Raw genomic sequence first — 16,499 nt, 5'->3', positions numbered from 1 at the left:
CATGCACAGCAGCTCCAATGCCAGTATTAGACTGACCTGCCCAGACCCCACTGCAGTACATATTTATTCCTCATCGCATTAATATACCAATTTCCTTGCCTTGTAACCTACGATTTGCTATCACCAGCACTGCAGTATTTAATCCTCCCCACCCAGTATGGAGGATCAGATCCAAAGCACCATTTCTGTATTTAGTTCTGTGACTGTTTAGGCATATTGAACTGTAATCCTTCTTATTGTGTATAGTGGCTGTTTCATTCATAGTTTTTTTGCTTGAGTTAACACTTTTTGCATTGTCCTGTCTTTTGTGCTAATTCATTACACAATACCATAACTTACATCTCAATGACTTCATGGTTTATTTAACATGAGTTGGCTTGGACAAACTAGACCAACTGGAACTGGGATTCCCCTCAGGTGGCATAGAGTTACCTTAGTTGGGTGGGCAGAAGCCAGCCAGGGTTAGCTTGCCTTGCAATGCTGTGTCTAACCAGGCATCTGTGAGCTCTGCAGTGCTAGGATTGAGAGCTGCATCAGTCCTCCTTACAACGTTCTAGCCCTGCCGTGGAAAGAAGCAGATTGCCTGACTGCACACATATCAGAGGGCTCTGTGTTGCCATGTTTGTCTGAATCGCTCCCTTTCGTTTGTGCAAGGGTGGTAGTGGTGGGCCCAGTCGATCAGAAATGTCCACTTCCAACTCAGAAGGGTTTGAAATGAAAATATACTGGCTGAGACCTAGTTTTCTAAAACACGAAATAAAATAAATCACTTTCCCCAGATTGCTCCATAAAAACCCAGCTGTATAAATGGGTATGCAAAAAATAATGTACTATATTGCAGTCTGGATAAGGGCGTCTGCTAAGAAATATAAAACACACACAAACACATAAATCTTGCAGACACTGTGCTTTCCAAAAGGTCTGATAAAGAAGGCTGATAGTAATACCACAGGCACAGAAATTATATACTGAAAACTGAGGATTTAGAAAAGCGTTTGATACAGTGTAACACTTAACCTGTTTGTGGGTCGATTCTCAGCACTGGTTCGATCTGCAGCTCTCAAGAAGGGGGGTGGGCTGGAAATGAGCCATTCACTCCCCCCGACCCACCAACCCCTCCCCCACTGTCGTCAGCGCTGGCGAGGAGCGCGAGATACAGTACAGGGAAATTCGGCAGGCCGGCATTAATCAATCTGGTTAGCTTAAGTGCCTGAAGTGCAACATGGAGGTAGATTTGGAGTGTCGAGGAACTGCAGAGCCCTTTTTTGGGGTTTCTCTGACACAGGCTTGGGAAACGGTAACGCTCCGAGAACAGGATAGGAGAGTGAGCGCATCCACCACACAGAGGACCCGCTGCACGGGAAACTGATACACAGCCACAGCAGCCAGGGTCCAATCGCCCTGGGAATAATACATGACTCCAGTCACTTTGCATAAATGCACAACGCAAACATGGTCAGGAAAAATCGTGCGCTGCAATAGAATACATTATAGATTTCGACAATGCTTTTCTGTGGAAAGCACCCCCGAGCTACTGTGCAATTTAAAGCCTGGCTAAAAGCTTATAAGTAGATACGGTTTCAAGCATGCTTTAAAACCAGCAAGTGCATGAACATCTCAAACAGGCCGAGTTAGAGCATTTCATTAATTAAGAGGCCCTAGAAGAAGCTTTACTCTATCCCCCATCACTGTCCTTAATTTAATTTTCAACAGGGTTGCCCATGTGCCCATGTACAGAGATAGTTAGATTTGAAAGTATTCGCTCCCTTTGTCTGAAGCAACCTAAGCCTAGAGCGAAATGTGATGGTTTCAGCTGATTGCTCGGAGATGAGGCAGTGGGAACGTCTAACCGCTAATCCATTGTCTTCTCCCTATGGCTGAATCAGTGTTCAACAAGCTACACAGACACAGAATTGATAAATTAGTAGGTAACAAGGGGGGAGAAAAAAAAAATAACATTGTTTCAGGCGTAACTAATGATCATGTTGCTGCTCAGCACATACAGAATTCAAGTAATAGCACTGAAATATTGCTTGTTTTAACAGAGACAATATAAATACCAGCTAGCCCAAAGCATGCTATGTAAACAATCAGCTACCGTTACAAGACATCAGCTACAGAGTATTATTACGTATTACAGTATCTACTGGGGACAGAGAACAAACTACAGTGACAGTGGGGGGGATGGGATAAGTCAGCTGTCAATGCAGAAGGTGCTCATTTTAATATGGCTGACAAAGCCAGCTTTGCACACATACCAGGAGTAAGCTGAAGGCCGAGGTTGCATTCTGCACTTCCCCATTGCAACAGCTGTGCGCCAAGACATCAGAATCAGAGTCTGCCAGTTTTTCAGGTTTGGCTAATCCACATTCTAACTGGGAACCCAACGTGAAACTAAAGCTGACAAACTGGGGAGGCCGGTGTAGGATCCAGCACACAAAACATCCCAGATCTTTTTCCTTTTTCAAAATACAAAGTGGCACTGTCATGCATGTTGGCTGCGTTGGTTTCTATTAAATGCAGGGGTTGACAATGTTGTAATTATAAGTGTGTTCTTGCCATTTGTCAGTGCACAAATACTTTTTGGGGCTCCTTTATGAAGTCACTGTTGCCCTCGTCTTGAAGTTCCTTTAATAACTCCGCTGTGTTATTTTAATTGTTTTAATATAATTTTCTACAGCTATTCCTCATGTTGCTAGAGGATACCTATGCATATTTTCTTTCAAAAGTACAAATGGAACCAGAAGTCAAGCTGTGAAGATCTGAGTGCTGGGAACTTTCATATCCTAAACCGGCTTTTGGGCTTGGAATGTTAATACATACCTCGGGGAGTCATGCGGCTCAGCCCCATATACTTTCCTTTCCCCACCTCCTCCCCAACTAATGCCTGCACCCCTGCCCTGTCTCTCTGCAATCAGCCCCTGTGCCTCTGGGGAAATCAGTTGGGGTCCTCGTCCCCAGCCCTGTGCTGTGATTAAGCCAGGGGACAGCCGGCACGCTTTAGATCACACAATGGAAACAGTGTCAATGCTGCAGCTTCAATTATACTGGCCCCGAAGAGGGGTCTTAGGGTGGAGGGAATAAATAGGAAGGGTATCCTGTTGGGAGGATCACATGAAGCTCAGGTCACCCCCCAACCTGGTATGCTTAAGATCATCCTGAGCAGGGCTCTCAAAATGATCTCCAGATTTGTAATTGCAAAAAAGAAAAAGAAAAAGAAAAAAGCATCCTTCAGAGCTAAGATTCAGGCTTGGATATCAAATTCAATCCCCCCTGTCTGCCCTCCAACCAAAAACTCCTAAATGACAGCTAAAGTCACAGAGAGCACGTTACGTGTATTTTGCCGTCACAAGATGGACGACTTCAAGAAATACTGGAAAAACAGCTGGCAGTCTTGATGCCAATAGATAGATGTTCTTTGTTTTTCTTTTCTTCTTCATGGGTTCAGTGGACATTTTTCTAGAGCATTCCAGGGCTGCCACCTGGCAGGTTTCCTTGCGTCTGATATGGTTCACGGACAGTTTTGACATCTCGTGACTCTACCGTCCCCCCCACCTCTTCCCTAAAGCCCTGCCCTCAAACAGCTGTTGGGAGCAAGCACAGAGGCCAGTGTTTATACTCTCCGCTCTCTCCGAGGGGACGGGGCTTTGAGTCCGCTGCCAGATGCGTGTGGGAAAATTGAATCGCCCTCCAGCTTCCCACATTATGACGACTGTGGGCCCATAACATGTGGCGATCGCACACAACTGTCCGATTCCTCTCTCGACCCTCCTCGGTTTTCATTCTCTTCTTCCCCGTTTGTTTCTGAAGTCTCCGCTTTTAAGAGCCCAACAAGTCAAAAGCCAAGAAAAACGGTTATTCAACAGCCAGGGGAATGCGGGCAGTTCCAGAGGGACAGCCAGGCCTTGTTTAATCATAAATTAGGTTTCTTTTTTGAAATAATGAATCCTCTCTCTTGCGTGCTAATGAAGGGAACATCAAACCAAACCACAGCTCTGGGTCTGTGTGTCTTAGAAATGTTTCTGTAAACACGCAGCATTGGGGGTAGCACAGTGTCCATTTGATGTTGCCCTGGGTTTGTTTTGAACCCTATTTCCTGTTTAAACAAGGGTTTGTGTGAAAAAGTAACCATTTCAGTTACAAAACACCTAAAAGTATGGAAAATAGTTCCACAGTATACAAATGCCTAAATATCAGCCTCATCTTCAAACCAGTGTTTATGCCATTTCTGTTTTATTCTTGAGGTTTTATCCGGGTATCATCTCTGTGTCAAGGCAAATCCTTTAAGTGCAATCTGTGTTTGAGGTGCAATTGTATTTTAAAGTCCTACCACAGTCTTGCATGCTAGATGGGTCACAATCTCCCTAAGGGAAGCTCTTTCCATTGTTAGAATAGAACAAGTACATCTACCCTTCAGATGTGCTCAAATTGTCTGCAAGCTGGTCTCATCGGACTGGTTCCTACCTGATCTGGCCTCCAGTGATTGTTATTTTCCACCCACTTTGTACACAAGAGAATCCATTTGTTTTGCGACTCTGGCTCTATTGCAATACTTCATTTTAAAGCCGGCCATAATTCACATCTTTGTTGTACGCCCAGACTGTCACGGGGAAGCCTGACTTTAAAGAACCTGTCATCTGGTGAGTATTTTATCCCTAGGGTAGGTGAGGGCGAGGTCAAAACATTACAGAAACACACTTGCCGCACCATCCATCTTGTTTTATTACCCCGACACAACATGGAACCCAGTACGAGAACCAGGAGCCAACACAGCAGAGCATCCTTACAGCCTCACCATACTTAATACCTAATACTCAATACTTCGCATTTTCCAATTAGGACATCTTTCCCGGAGGTGGCCCCGATCCTTTTAGTTTTTTCTTTCTTTCAATATATTAAAAAAATTAAATAAAAAAAATGCCCTGGAAATAACATCTGGGAATGATTATGGTACTCATTTGAAAATCGAAAGGCAACAAGCTGCACAGAATCTGCCAAGCTGTGAACAGCTTACGCACAAGTTCTCTCACTCCCCGACGGGTCGTGTCACACTGCAGGCTCGGAGGAACGAGCTGAGAACACCAACACCGCCGACAGACGCACTGACACCCTCATTGGCAGCCCATGGGATCTGCAGATCCCCTGATTAGACTCATAGATATATTCCCTTAATGTGTCCGAGTGGCTTAATGCTGCTGAAATCAGTGGATCTACTCGCTAAACTGCATTGTGAACAAATCCACAGGCAATTCCCCTGACAGATTTCACACTGGAAGCTGAAGGAGATGGAGACTAACATAAGGGATAGTTTTAAGAACACTGCTTTTTTTTGGTACAAATGGTAAGCTTGTTAAATTTGTAGATGATACCAAACTAAGGGGAGTTAGTTGTCATTGTAGCAGCAGTGAAGCAAACACAAAGAGACTAATCAAGGCCAGGCAGACAGAACCTGGCACACTCCGATGCTGACAAGTGCAAAACACTGGCAAAATGTACAGTATAACCAAACTGGTGCCACTGAACCCGAACATAAGAAAGGCTCACCGGGTTCCAAGAGATGTCGGCCGTCTTTAAGGATCTGACTCACGGTGTAGGCTCCATTTCAGACGGGCGACATTCTGCGGCCTATAAACAAGATCCAGAAACTTAGTCATGAGACAATAACAACCTGAACACAACCAGACGTGGGGAAAGGGAAGCGAGAGATTTGAAAACAGGACAGACCATTTCAAATAATAATAAACTTCTTACAAAGTTTAAAACCCAAGAGTTGTCAGATCAAGTGTGTGAAGTGTTTGGTAATTGATGCAGTCTCATAGAATAATAATAATTATAATAGAGTTCTCTGTGATAATAATAATCTTCTCTATAAGAGTTCACTCAGTCTAGGTTTGCAGCTGTGAGCTTTACTCCCAGGTCCACTGCCTGCTGTTAATGCCCCGGTCTACCACAAGCCAGTTGGAAAGCAGAAGGAACTCAAAACAAGGTAATCATGTAATTCAGTACAGCAGTGGAAAAAGAGGAGTATGCAGTATTGAGAGCTGACCCGACTCTCTCTCTCTCTTTATCCACAGCATTCATTTGCCAGCAGCCAGTTTCAGATCATGCCAGGGGCTGCTTGCCATTTCTTTTTGCGCTAGACAAATCAAAAGAACACAAGAAAGGTCGGAAATAAGAGAAAGACATCTCACTCCATCTGGTTGTGCAGTAACTTGCCTCCGATCCCAGTGTGTCATCTTGTTATAGACCCCCGTCACGTCTTGTGTAAGGAATGTGCTCTATACAACTTCAACCTATTTTCCACTCGTGGCTTTGAGTTCTCGGTTTCATTGTTGACAGCGAGGAAGGCCTTTGGGTTACTGTGTCGGCACCTTTGAGGGTTCAGATTACTTGAAATGCAGTATCGCTTTGTCAGTCACATGGTCTGGTTCTTCAAATGGACCTCAACACGCTCTATGTTAGCAAGGTTCCTCCCTTATGTCTGGGGGGGGCTGCTTGAACCCAGCAGGGCCCTATATGTGGCTGTCACTGGTTTCTATGCCCACTGTTCTCCAAAGACTGCCTTCTTTTGTTTCAGCATGCAAATGACTGTGTAAAAACAGGCGGCCTCATAGTATTCCACTTCACCGATTCAGCAGGCCGAACAACCAAACAGTTCATAGTAACCAACTGAATCACCACCCATCTCCCCCGTGCTACGCCACCTCCACACCGCCACGGCTGCCAAACACACTCACTTCAGTCCCAGGGACGCGGGAGTGGGCTGTACAACACTGCCAGTGCTTTGTGTCAGAGGCATTAGCAGGTTAAACCTCCATATTGCATCCCCAGAAAGAAAAACTCCTCGTCAGCTAAGCTTTAAGCCACATTTTTAAGACAGATCATCCGACTCGGTTAAACCCGCCTTTAAAAGAGGTGCTCAGACAGCGGCGCTTTCTAATCTCGCGCTCCGTCCTGTGCTGCCTGCCACATTACAATGAGCATACACGCCCCTGCTGTTTGGCCTTTGTAGCTGGGGAGTGGTGGTGTGGTTTTCCGCCAGTTGGGCATCAACAAGTGAGCTGGAGGACAGGGATACCTTGAAGTGGGTGTAGGGCCAAAGTGCGAATCATGCAGCGAATTTGACACGCTTCAGTAAGACATGATCACCATCGCTTCTTCTCAGTGACAAAGTGCATTAACCTAGAGAGACCCGGCCCACAGACATCCACTGCAGCTACCTGTAAACTAGGCCATCAGACACCATCTCTCCTGCACTTTCTGCGGAATATAAATCTCCCGACACGCTGAATGGCCAGAAAAGTCAATGTACTAAACCTTAAACACAAAATCTATTCCAAACTAAAGGAATACTCCGACATATCCTCTGAATTATACTTTATTAATACCGATGCGCTCGAGATTAAAATGTACGAAACGGTCTCTCCGCTCAAGTGCGAAATTGCCTGGGCTGCCTTCGGCCACGTGTTTTCCACACGGCAGAGTGGAGGGATTGTCCCCAGAGTGGGCACATGGGCTTGTGGGCTCGGCGCTACATTTTTCATGATGGTTCTCGCTGTGTTCTTGTTCTTTCTCCTCTGGCTGTGTAGCACAGCTGTGTGTGTGCCGCTGCTGAAGAAAGCCCGATCGGAGAGGGAATTTACCCGAGGCCAGGCAGACGCTGCGGCAGCTCTAGACGTCATACGCAGTTGTCGATGTGGACGGAATGCGTCTGCTGTTTGTCACCTGAACTGAATTCAAGACCTAGTTTCCAGGCTCGTCGGCCTCTTTTTTGCAGCGAACTCATGAAATGTATGGTTTTTCATTAACAGGCAGTTAACTCCCGTTGCAAAGCCACATTTAAACATAAGTTCAGCCCAGTTTCCTCTCTCTGTGCCGTGTCAGCAGGCCACTAAACCCCAGTCCAGCCATTTCCTGTGTACACATTCCCCGGGCTTACCTCGGACACTGACTCCCACAGCATAGGCCTCCAAACTCTGCGCCACAACTGACACCTTGGGGACAACAATGGTATTGCAGTTCATATAAACACAAAAAAAACCTTAAGACGTTTTTTGTATTAAAATACTTTATGGGATTCATGGAAAAGAAGACTCATATCATTTGATTTCTTTCATACCTTATATCAGTGGCATAATCTGCCAGTATATAACAAAGAGAGCATTACATTACTGTCTATTTTCCCTCTTAACGGACACCTTCTTATTAACATCACTTATTGACAGCCTGTCTCTTCCACACATTTACCCTCTACTGAACTCAACACCGGTATGTCCTGTAAGTATCATAATTAATATAATTAAAGAGAACATTGAACTGGGGTACAGTGCAATAGTATTTCACATCTTGTGTACTCAGACATACAGAGCAGCAAACTCAGCAGTATTCAAATTTTAGCATTCATCTTTAGCATATCATTGACTATTTCTGTGTTTCAACTTCCTTTAAAGTCCAGAAGAAACAGAAGAAACGTGGACGGATAACCTCTAACTAGGGCATTACATGTCTCAATTCACCTGCGTCCCTACAGCCCCACTACTTCACACCCCCTGGCTCTCCTGGGGGCTTCGACCGGACTCCTTTCTCAGCTTTGGGGACTTTCTCCGTCTTCACCGTCTTCTCTCCTTTCTCTGCCCTCGGCACCTTGGCGGATTTTTCTGCCTGCTGCGTCTCCTCGGCCTTGACTTTGCGCAGCTTGGCCTTGCTGAGCGGCGGGGAGAAGGTGAGCGAGGTCTTCTGGAACTCCAGGGGGAAGATGCCCACGTCCCCGTCAAAGCGATTCTTGGCCACCTGCAGGGCCCTCCTGCCCGGGCACGACACCAGCTTCTTCTCCTGCAGGATCAGCACGTTGTCTGCCTCCTGGCTGGCCTGGAGAGGGGCAGGAGAGGGTGAGTGAGTTCATGGGGGCTAGGCCCGAAAAAATGACTTTTTCCCTTAGCTGGGTCGCCCATCTGTGAGCTACCTAGCAGGTGGCTACAATTTAATCATGCGGACTCATTACAAGAAGTCATTAATAATCTAGACTCCAGACAATAATAAGTTTGTTAAATCTGCAGATGACACTAATGACTAGTAATACAGGAGAAGCTCAGGAAATCCAAAAAGCTTCAGACACTTCAGGATCTGGCACACACCTGGCAATGGGAGTGTAATGTTGACAAATTGCTACCTGCAGGCGTAGGACTGTACATTATATAAAATGGGTGGCACTGAAGTCAGATGCTCATTGAGATAAAGTAAGATATACTTGTCTTGAAGTACTTTCTAAAGATCTACAGCCAGCTGCATGAACTTCAGACTCTCCTTGGTTTCTCACTTGGTGTATCACAGCTGGCAACAGAATGCAACCGACAGTCCAGGTCTGTGATTCAAGCAGCACTGACATCATCTGATTTACTGTATCCACACTGCATTTAAAACATTCACATGTTCTCGGGACTGAAACCAGCTGGGAGAATGACTCACTCTGCAGCCACAGTCTGTGTGTTTATTATAATTTATTTAATACACAATCTGGGAGGTTAGTGGGCCTCTAAGACTAGCATTAGGAACCTGTTCTCTATTTATCTCAGGTACAATGACCCCATTCTCAGTGGTATACAGACTGCACCACTCGCATCTCTAACTTTAATACACAAAACTTTTAAGAACACCTAAATTTGTCCAGTTTGTATTGCAATTTACACAGTTTGATGTCTCAATGTACTCTGAAATTAAAGAAAAGAACAAATAAACAATCGGAGATAAAAAATAAATCATGGAATCGTTTTGTTTTGTAACCCCTTAAGCTGACAAACCCCTCTGGTACCCTTAAAAGGGCACCAAATCCATGTGCTTCTCTTTAATCCCATGTGTACTCTTCACTGTTGTGTTGTTTGCCAAGTGTTTGGTATCCCATGAAAGCTGAGACTCTCAAGCTTTCTAACGATGTGAAGCAGTCTCTGATGCAACACACACCTGCAGAGAGCTCAAAATGTCAAGATGGAAAACTCTGCTTACAGTGTACTAATACACAACGATTTTACATAACTGGAACTGAACTTCTCTGTGTTTGACAGAACATCAAATAATATATACTGGATTTATCGTTAGGTTGTTCTAAACAAAACACAAAACAAGCCTATTTCCAAAGAAATCAGATCGCAACTCAGTGATCTGTGACCATCTGAATGAGACCCCCCCCGGAGCAGACTGCACATTTACCGCCCGGGCTGACGGCGGGCGAAACTGTAAATCGGATGTGTTTGAGAATGAAACACGCTGGTAGCCAAGAGAATAAGCTTTCAAACGATGTGCGCATTGTAGGAATACAGTGTAACTTCTATGTACAGGAGCTGCGTTTAACACTGCCAAATAATGCTTAAGAGGGTGCAGTAACACAGCATATAACTCTGAAATGTACATTATTTTTCAATTTTTGTTAACCTAAACTTTTTTTTTTTTTAAGCTCTGGCAGTTTACCACTTACCTTTGTACCATTTCAGGTTATTCACTGGACTTGATCTGCTTAAATTTCAATAAAAACTGGAATAATGAGGGCGTTCTAAAACTTTTGACCGGTAGTGTATATATGGTCTTGGCCGCAGGTGAGGAGCTCAGCGGGAGAGGGGTGCCGTGCTGGCACTCACCTTGGCCGAGCCGAAGATGGAGGCGGTCTGCAGGTCCTTGTCATCCTCCTCCTTCCTGGGGTGTATGATCAGGGTCACGTGGCAGTTGCTGTTGGTGGCAAACTTCCTGAAGGCGCCGATTATGTGATCCTGCATGGCAAACCTGAACAGGAACAAACAGATCCACAGTGAAATTACACACAAATAATTGGAATTGGAAATATGTTCATTATAGTGAGATTTTTCTCAATAATGGAATTCACGGTAAGGAGATTCAACCTGCATTTTATTCCACAATGTGACAAGCTAAAATTTCCCTTTATATATATATACATGTTATAGGTTGATATTTATACATAATTATTATACAAATTTGTCTACTCCATATCAGGGCACACTGACTACTTATTTCATGTCTTAATTCCACCAGACCAACAGTGGAATCAAATACCCACATATACACTAGAGGTCGACCGATTTATCGGGGCCGATAACAGCTTTTTGAAACATATCGGCAATCGGCTGAATAGGTATGTAATTGCTTGGCTATTGGGTTTTTTGGTTGCTGTATTAAAGCTTATCTTTGATTTACTGTACCTGTTCGTCTAGGAGCTTTATATCTCTGTCCATTGTATTTTTTGCAAGCACATAGAAAGCTGATAAATGACTGATAGTTTTTTGGGGTTGTACGCATTAATATCCTTGGTTATAGGGTACAAACACGGCCTCTAGTGGTGAAATTAAAACAATCACTGACTCCTCATGGAGTTGATTGTCACATGTGACTTGGCTCAGCATGCAGACGCTGCTTGGCTGGAACTTAAAACTGATGCTCACTTAACAACTTCGGCTGAAAGAAGAAGTACATCAACAAGTTGTCAATAAAAGTTGTCATGACACTAAGTCAAACATTGAAAACAAACAAATAAAATGGAAGGTACTTTACGACTGACAGTATTATAAAAAGCTACATAGCACTTATATCCCCGAAAACCCGCATTCGCAGACATTTCAGAGCTTTCAGAAAGCAACATTTCCCCACTAGATTATTTTTTCTACCAACGAAATACTGTTTCGAAGAGGATTATACCATTTATTTGATCAGGAAGTACAATAAATACTATTTATGTCCCCTAAGTAGTTTAGTAGTGAAGAATAACAATTGCTGCGTTCAAAAATATTTTATATTAAGTTATTCTACAGGCAAAGCAGCATGGGCACTTAAATCAGGGCATTACATTTGTTTAAATTTTGATCTTTTCTTATTCCTACTGAGTTATTTGCACAAGTTATTTTTTTGTAGATTCATATTCCTGTTTATGAACCTGTTTGTTTATATTATTTATTCTGAATCATATTTATTTGTGTAAAACAAGTGCATGGATTACAAACATTAGGCGTTTGTGTACATGGTGACATGCTTATATGATTCCAGAATTTTCTAACGTTTCCTTGCTAATCAATTGTAAACGAATAGCTGCCGCCTTTATTACCTGCAGATGCAACTTGAAAATCTATAAATAAAATACAATGCGTGGTGCAGTTACGTTTATTTTATGTTTACATCTACAGCTACAGTTATATCTGAAAATATATATCTGAAAAGTACCCAAAGTTTGTTATTCCTGGAATTTCATTATTCGTAGTTTATTTTCATCAATGATCTAAAAAGGGTAATGTTGAATTAATGCTGTAATTTTATCAAACACTTTCCAATAAATTCATTCTTCATAACTCCCTCAAAATTTTCAAGGATTTGAAATTGATCGGTTTCAACTGTTGCAATTTTATATTGAGTGCTATATATTGTATACAATATATTGATTTTATTGATAAAGAAAAATAATAATCGGAAATCGGCTTTCCCCCCACCCTAATTATCGGTATCGGTTTTGAAAATCCACTATCGGTCGACCTCTTAACACACACACACACATCTAAACACACTGATCAACAATGAAGTCAAACACACAAAGAGTAATACAAATAAAAGGCATGTTCAATAAGCGCTGTAGCAAAAGGTCACCCTGTGTGTGTGTGTGTGTGTGTGTAGGGGAGGTTGTACAAGGTGTCTCTTACTTGTCTACAGACAGGTTCTCCTGACCCATCATGAACTGTAGGTTATCGATGACCACGTGGCTGATGTCATACACATACACTGCGTGGTGCATTGTGTCCAGCACAGTCCTGCACAGAGAGACAGACAGACATCAGCAGGGAAATCACATCTCTTTCCACACACTTTAACACTGCATTCAAATTCCCTTTATAATGTCATCCAATATTTCTGTAGTTGCTGATTATTTGGCTCCAAAACAGCTGTGCAAACAGGACTCACGATGTCTATTGAAAATGATAAAGTATCAGAAAAAGGCCACTCAAAGACAGAGACTTGCTTAGTTTCAAGGGAGGAGCTCTAAAAACAATGGAGGTAGCCAAACAACCCCTGCTTGAGAACAGAACGCTGTCCCCACTTAGTGTCACCCAACCCCTGCTCTGAGCAGAGGGGAAATCGGGCCTGACCCTCTCCAGCCTGTGACAGCGCCCGCCACCGGACCACTGACCGGATGTTCTGCTGGCCGTGGAAGGTCATGAAGTACAGCGGCAGGTCCTCGAACTTGTCGGCCCAGGTGTCGTACTGGTCCAGACTGTCCTCCAGCCGCTGCATGGCGAACTGGGTGAGCATGATCTTCGCCAGCCGCACGTTGTTGATCTCGAAGCTGCCCCACAGGGTGCTGACGCCCTGCATGCACAGGTCCAGGGCGCACTCGCTGATGAAGGTGGTCTTCCCACTGCCCGTGGGGCCTGCGGGGAGAGAGACAGAGAGAGTGAGAGAGACAGCGATAGGCACAGCGAGAGAGATTCACAGAAAGAGAGAGAGAAAGACAGAGACACAAAGGGAACGAGAGACAGATGTATGGTGTTGCTCACAGGCCAGCTGAAGCAACTGCCACAATCAGATGCTGTGACTCAAAACCATCACTTACGTCTTCCACGCCACCTAAGTGTCTTTTTCCACACTACCCAGCCCTGCAATGCCAGCCACCTCACCTCCCTCCCACTCTCTCCAATACCCACATATTTCAATATAATCACCTGTTCAAAGTGAATATTCAATTTAGCTGTGATACCACTAAGTCAGACTTTTCACGCACATCTTATCGTCCTTTTCCAGAACATTTCAATTTCTGTTTGATCAACAACAGAGTCTTGCTTTAACACATTACCCCCCAAATAAACTAACCAAGCAGTACTTTTCCCATGAAGACATCTTACTGTACAGAGATAGGACACCAATATCTCTACTGTTAACAATAACAACATTCTTTACATACGATTACCATTACATATAATAATACAAATAATAATAATAAAACCTCTAATCCTGGAAACAAACTTTGCAGTGTGGCAGGATTTTCTCCCATGTAAACTCAGAGTGCTGCCCCATCCTCTTACCTGTGAAGACAGTCAGCTCTCCCTTGCGGTGGCCTTTGAGGATCTTGTTGAGCTCGGGGAATCGGGCCCACTTAACCCCAGCCACCTGCTCCTTATTGGCCAGCTCCCCATAAACGTCTTCGCGCAGCTGCCTGAAGGACACGATGGACTTGTGGGCGGCCGGGATGGCTGTCTTGAGGATGCGGCCGAGGCTCTTGCCCGCTGCCAGGGCATCGCTGGGGCAGGGCTGGGTGTCCCCGGGCCGCACCAGGGAGCAGCGCTTCAGGCCCAGCTTGCGGGAGAACAGCTTGGAAGCCTCCCAGGAGCGCATGTCCCCTCCGAGCCACAGCGTGACCTTCTTGAACTGCTCCAAGTAGGGCAGCAGCACCGGGGGCAGGCAACTCACCCCACGGGGCAAGGCCAGACTGGGCAACCCCGTGGCCTGGCTAACGGCCAGCGTGTCCACCTCCCGGCCCGTCAACACCACCTCCGAGTCTTTGCGGGCCACCAGGTGCAGCCCGAACAGGTTGTGGAAGGCGGCTGGCCTGGGGAGGGTGGCTTCGGTGTAGACCACCTTGCCGTCCCCCAGGCACTGCGCAGTCAGCAGCTTGAGCCCCCTCAGGCTGGAGTCCCTGCCGGACAGCCAGGGGAAGACCAAGCTCTTGGTGGGCTTAAAGAAACGAACCCCAAACTTTTTCAGGGTGAGACTGGAGATCTTGCCTATTCCAAACATCGTCTTGACCAGGTGGGTTTCCTCCTCGTCGGGCAGGTCGGAGAGCGGCACCGAGCTGGCCCAGATCCTCTGGACCTCGCTGCACTCCAGCGCTCGCTCCCCCTGCTCCTCCTCACTCTCGGAGTAGCCCAACAGGACGCCCGGGCTGAGGGACTCCCGGCCCTCGTTCTGCATCACCTCCACGCAGTCCTGCAGGTCCTCCCAGCTCCCCTCCACCAGCGTCTCGGTGCACAGGAACTGCCCCGTGGTCTTGTCAATGAACAGGGTGTAGCCGCCCTTCTCCGCTCCCTCAGAGCCAGGCCTGAAGACACTGGGGGTGTGCAGGCAGCTGTAGCCATCGTGGAAGGGGATATTCTTGGACCGCAGATAGTGTTTGATGTCCGTGACGTTCACCGGGGTCACAGGCAGGTCCACAGTGGACTTGAGGTCCTTTTTAAAGCTCCGGCGGTGGCTGAGAAACCCAACCTCCGGGAGCAGGGGCCGCAGCAGCAGCAACGGGGCTGGACGGGGGTGGCTGGCAGGTAGCAGGGCCGCTGAGGTGAGCCTGAGGTGGGGGAAGCTCCTGGAGCCCACCACCCGAAGGAAACAGGCCGGCCTCTTCAACAACAAACTGACCCACAGCATTGGCCCCAGCTACCGACAAATGGACATCCTGAATCTGACAATGGAAAAGAGAAGGCATTCATTTAAGCACAGGAATGATATAGCCTAAAAAAATGTGTTTATCCTACTGGACATTCAGAAACACTTACTAATACAGCCCAAATATTAAGAATCATGGAGACTAGACTGAAAATATGAAAAAATACCCCTGCGACACTCGTCCTTAATATATACAGTGCCGGTAGAAAGTCTACACCCCCTTTATTCACATTTTGTTGCGTCAGTGCCTCAGATTTTCATGCATTTCAATTAGATTTTTTTCCCCACTTCTTTACACAACATACTGTTATGGGAAAAAAGTGTTATTGTTAAATAAAAAATATTGCAATGCATTTTATTTATAAGGCAACAGAAGGTGAAAAAACTGAAAGGGGGTGTTGACATATATAGGCAATGTATAGTGAAAAACGGATAACTCTTCCAGCAGGTGTGGAAATAGACAAGACAGTTATTTCTAACAGACCCATAGCGCCCCGTTAGCACTGCACAGTAATAAACTGTTCATCGTATGCATTAAGTAGCATAATCAATATTATTATTTTGAAGGGAATTTGCAGGCGACTGGGATTATGTGTAATTTTGAAGGATTTTAATCTACATGATTTAAAATAATGACATGCAGCGTTTCACAATGTCGTACGAACTACACTCGAAATACTAGAGGTAACTTACTGTTTTGTCTACTCTAGCTACGACTGGATATAAAACATACTATGTATATTATATAGCATCATTAATGCTGTGTATTACTGTAATATTTGGGAGTATTTATCATTATGGTTAATTATCGTTAGAACACAAAGTTACCTGTTATCCCAGCTCGCGCGCAGCTCTGCCACCACGCGCCTGCGCTGCAAAATAAACCCGGGTGCAACAAAGCGCTACATGAGTTCCGCCCGGGATACCGACAAAAACATACCCGGCACTGGAATTCACTTTTATAGCTCAATAAACAGTTTACAAATCCATGTTTCTTACTTGGTTTTTTTTGTTTGTTTTCATTTCAATTCAACATCGTTTATTCCCTTTAATTTGAAACAACAACTGCCTGGGTCCCGTAC

General features: G+C 45.0%; 2 protein-coding genes across 2 annotated transcripts in view; both read right to left on the bottom strand.

Moving 5' to 3' along the window:
* Positions 1-5,564, bottom strand: part of LOC136715620 (leucine zipper putative tumor suppressor 2 homolog) — a 75,676-nt gene extending 70,112 nt beyond the window's left edge. The window contains exon 1 of the mRNA XM_066692908.1: positions 5,545-5,564. The gene's annotated coding sequence lies outside the window, so the exon portion shown is untranslated. The remainder of the gene's footprint in view (positions 1-5,544) is intronic.
* Positions 5,565-8,050: 2,486 nt separating this feature from the next.
* Positions 8,051-16,307, bottom strand: twnk (twinkle mtDNA helicase). Its single transcript, XM_066693348.1, has 6 exons — positions 16,246-16,307; positions 14,064-15,433; positions 13,172-13,412; positions 12,687-12,794; positions 10,629-10,770; positions 8,051-8,868 (listed from the first exon to the last, which is right to left on the bottom strand). Exons 2-6 carry the CDS (start codon positions 15,397-15,399, stop codon positions 8,536-8,538), a joined length of 2,160 nt encoding a protein of 719 aa, XP_066549445.1. The 5' UTR covers positions 15,400-15,433; positions 16,246-16,307; the 3' UTR covers positions 8,051-8,535.
* Between the last annotated feature and the right edge of the window lie 192 nt (positions 16,308-16,499).

Source organism: Amia ocellicauda, chromosome 20 (genome assembly GCF_036373705.1).
Source record: "Amia ocellicauda isolate fAmiCal2 chromosome 20, fAmiCal2.hap1, whole genome shotgun sequence".
In the NCBI taxonomy this organism is placed as follows: domain Eukaryota; kingdom Metazoa; phylum Chordata; class Actinopteri; order Amiiformes; family Amiidae; genus Amia; species Amia ocellicauda.
This window is presented reverse-complemented; position numbering and strand designations above follow the sequence as displayed.

Bases quoted from the DNA above. Each gene is read 5' to 3' on its own strand.
- twnk (XM_066693348.1), bottom strand. From the start codon at position 15,399: ATGCTGTGGGTCAGTTTGTTGTTGAAGAGGCCGGCCTGTTTCCTTCGG. The intron at 13,413-14,063 runs GTAAGAGGATGG...CTCTCCCCGCAG, and splicing joins AGAGCTGACTGTCTTCACAG to GCCCCACGGGCAGTGGGAAG. The intron at 10,771-12,686 runs GTAAGAGACACC...GTTCCTGTTCAG, and splicing joins GAGAACCTGTCTGTAGACAA to GTTTGCCATGCAGGATCACA.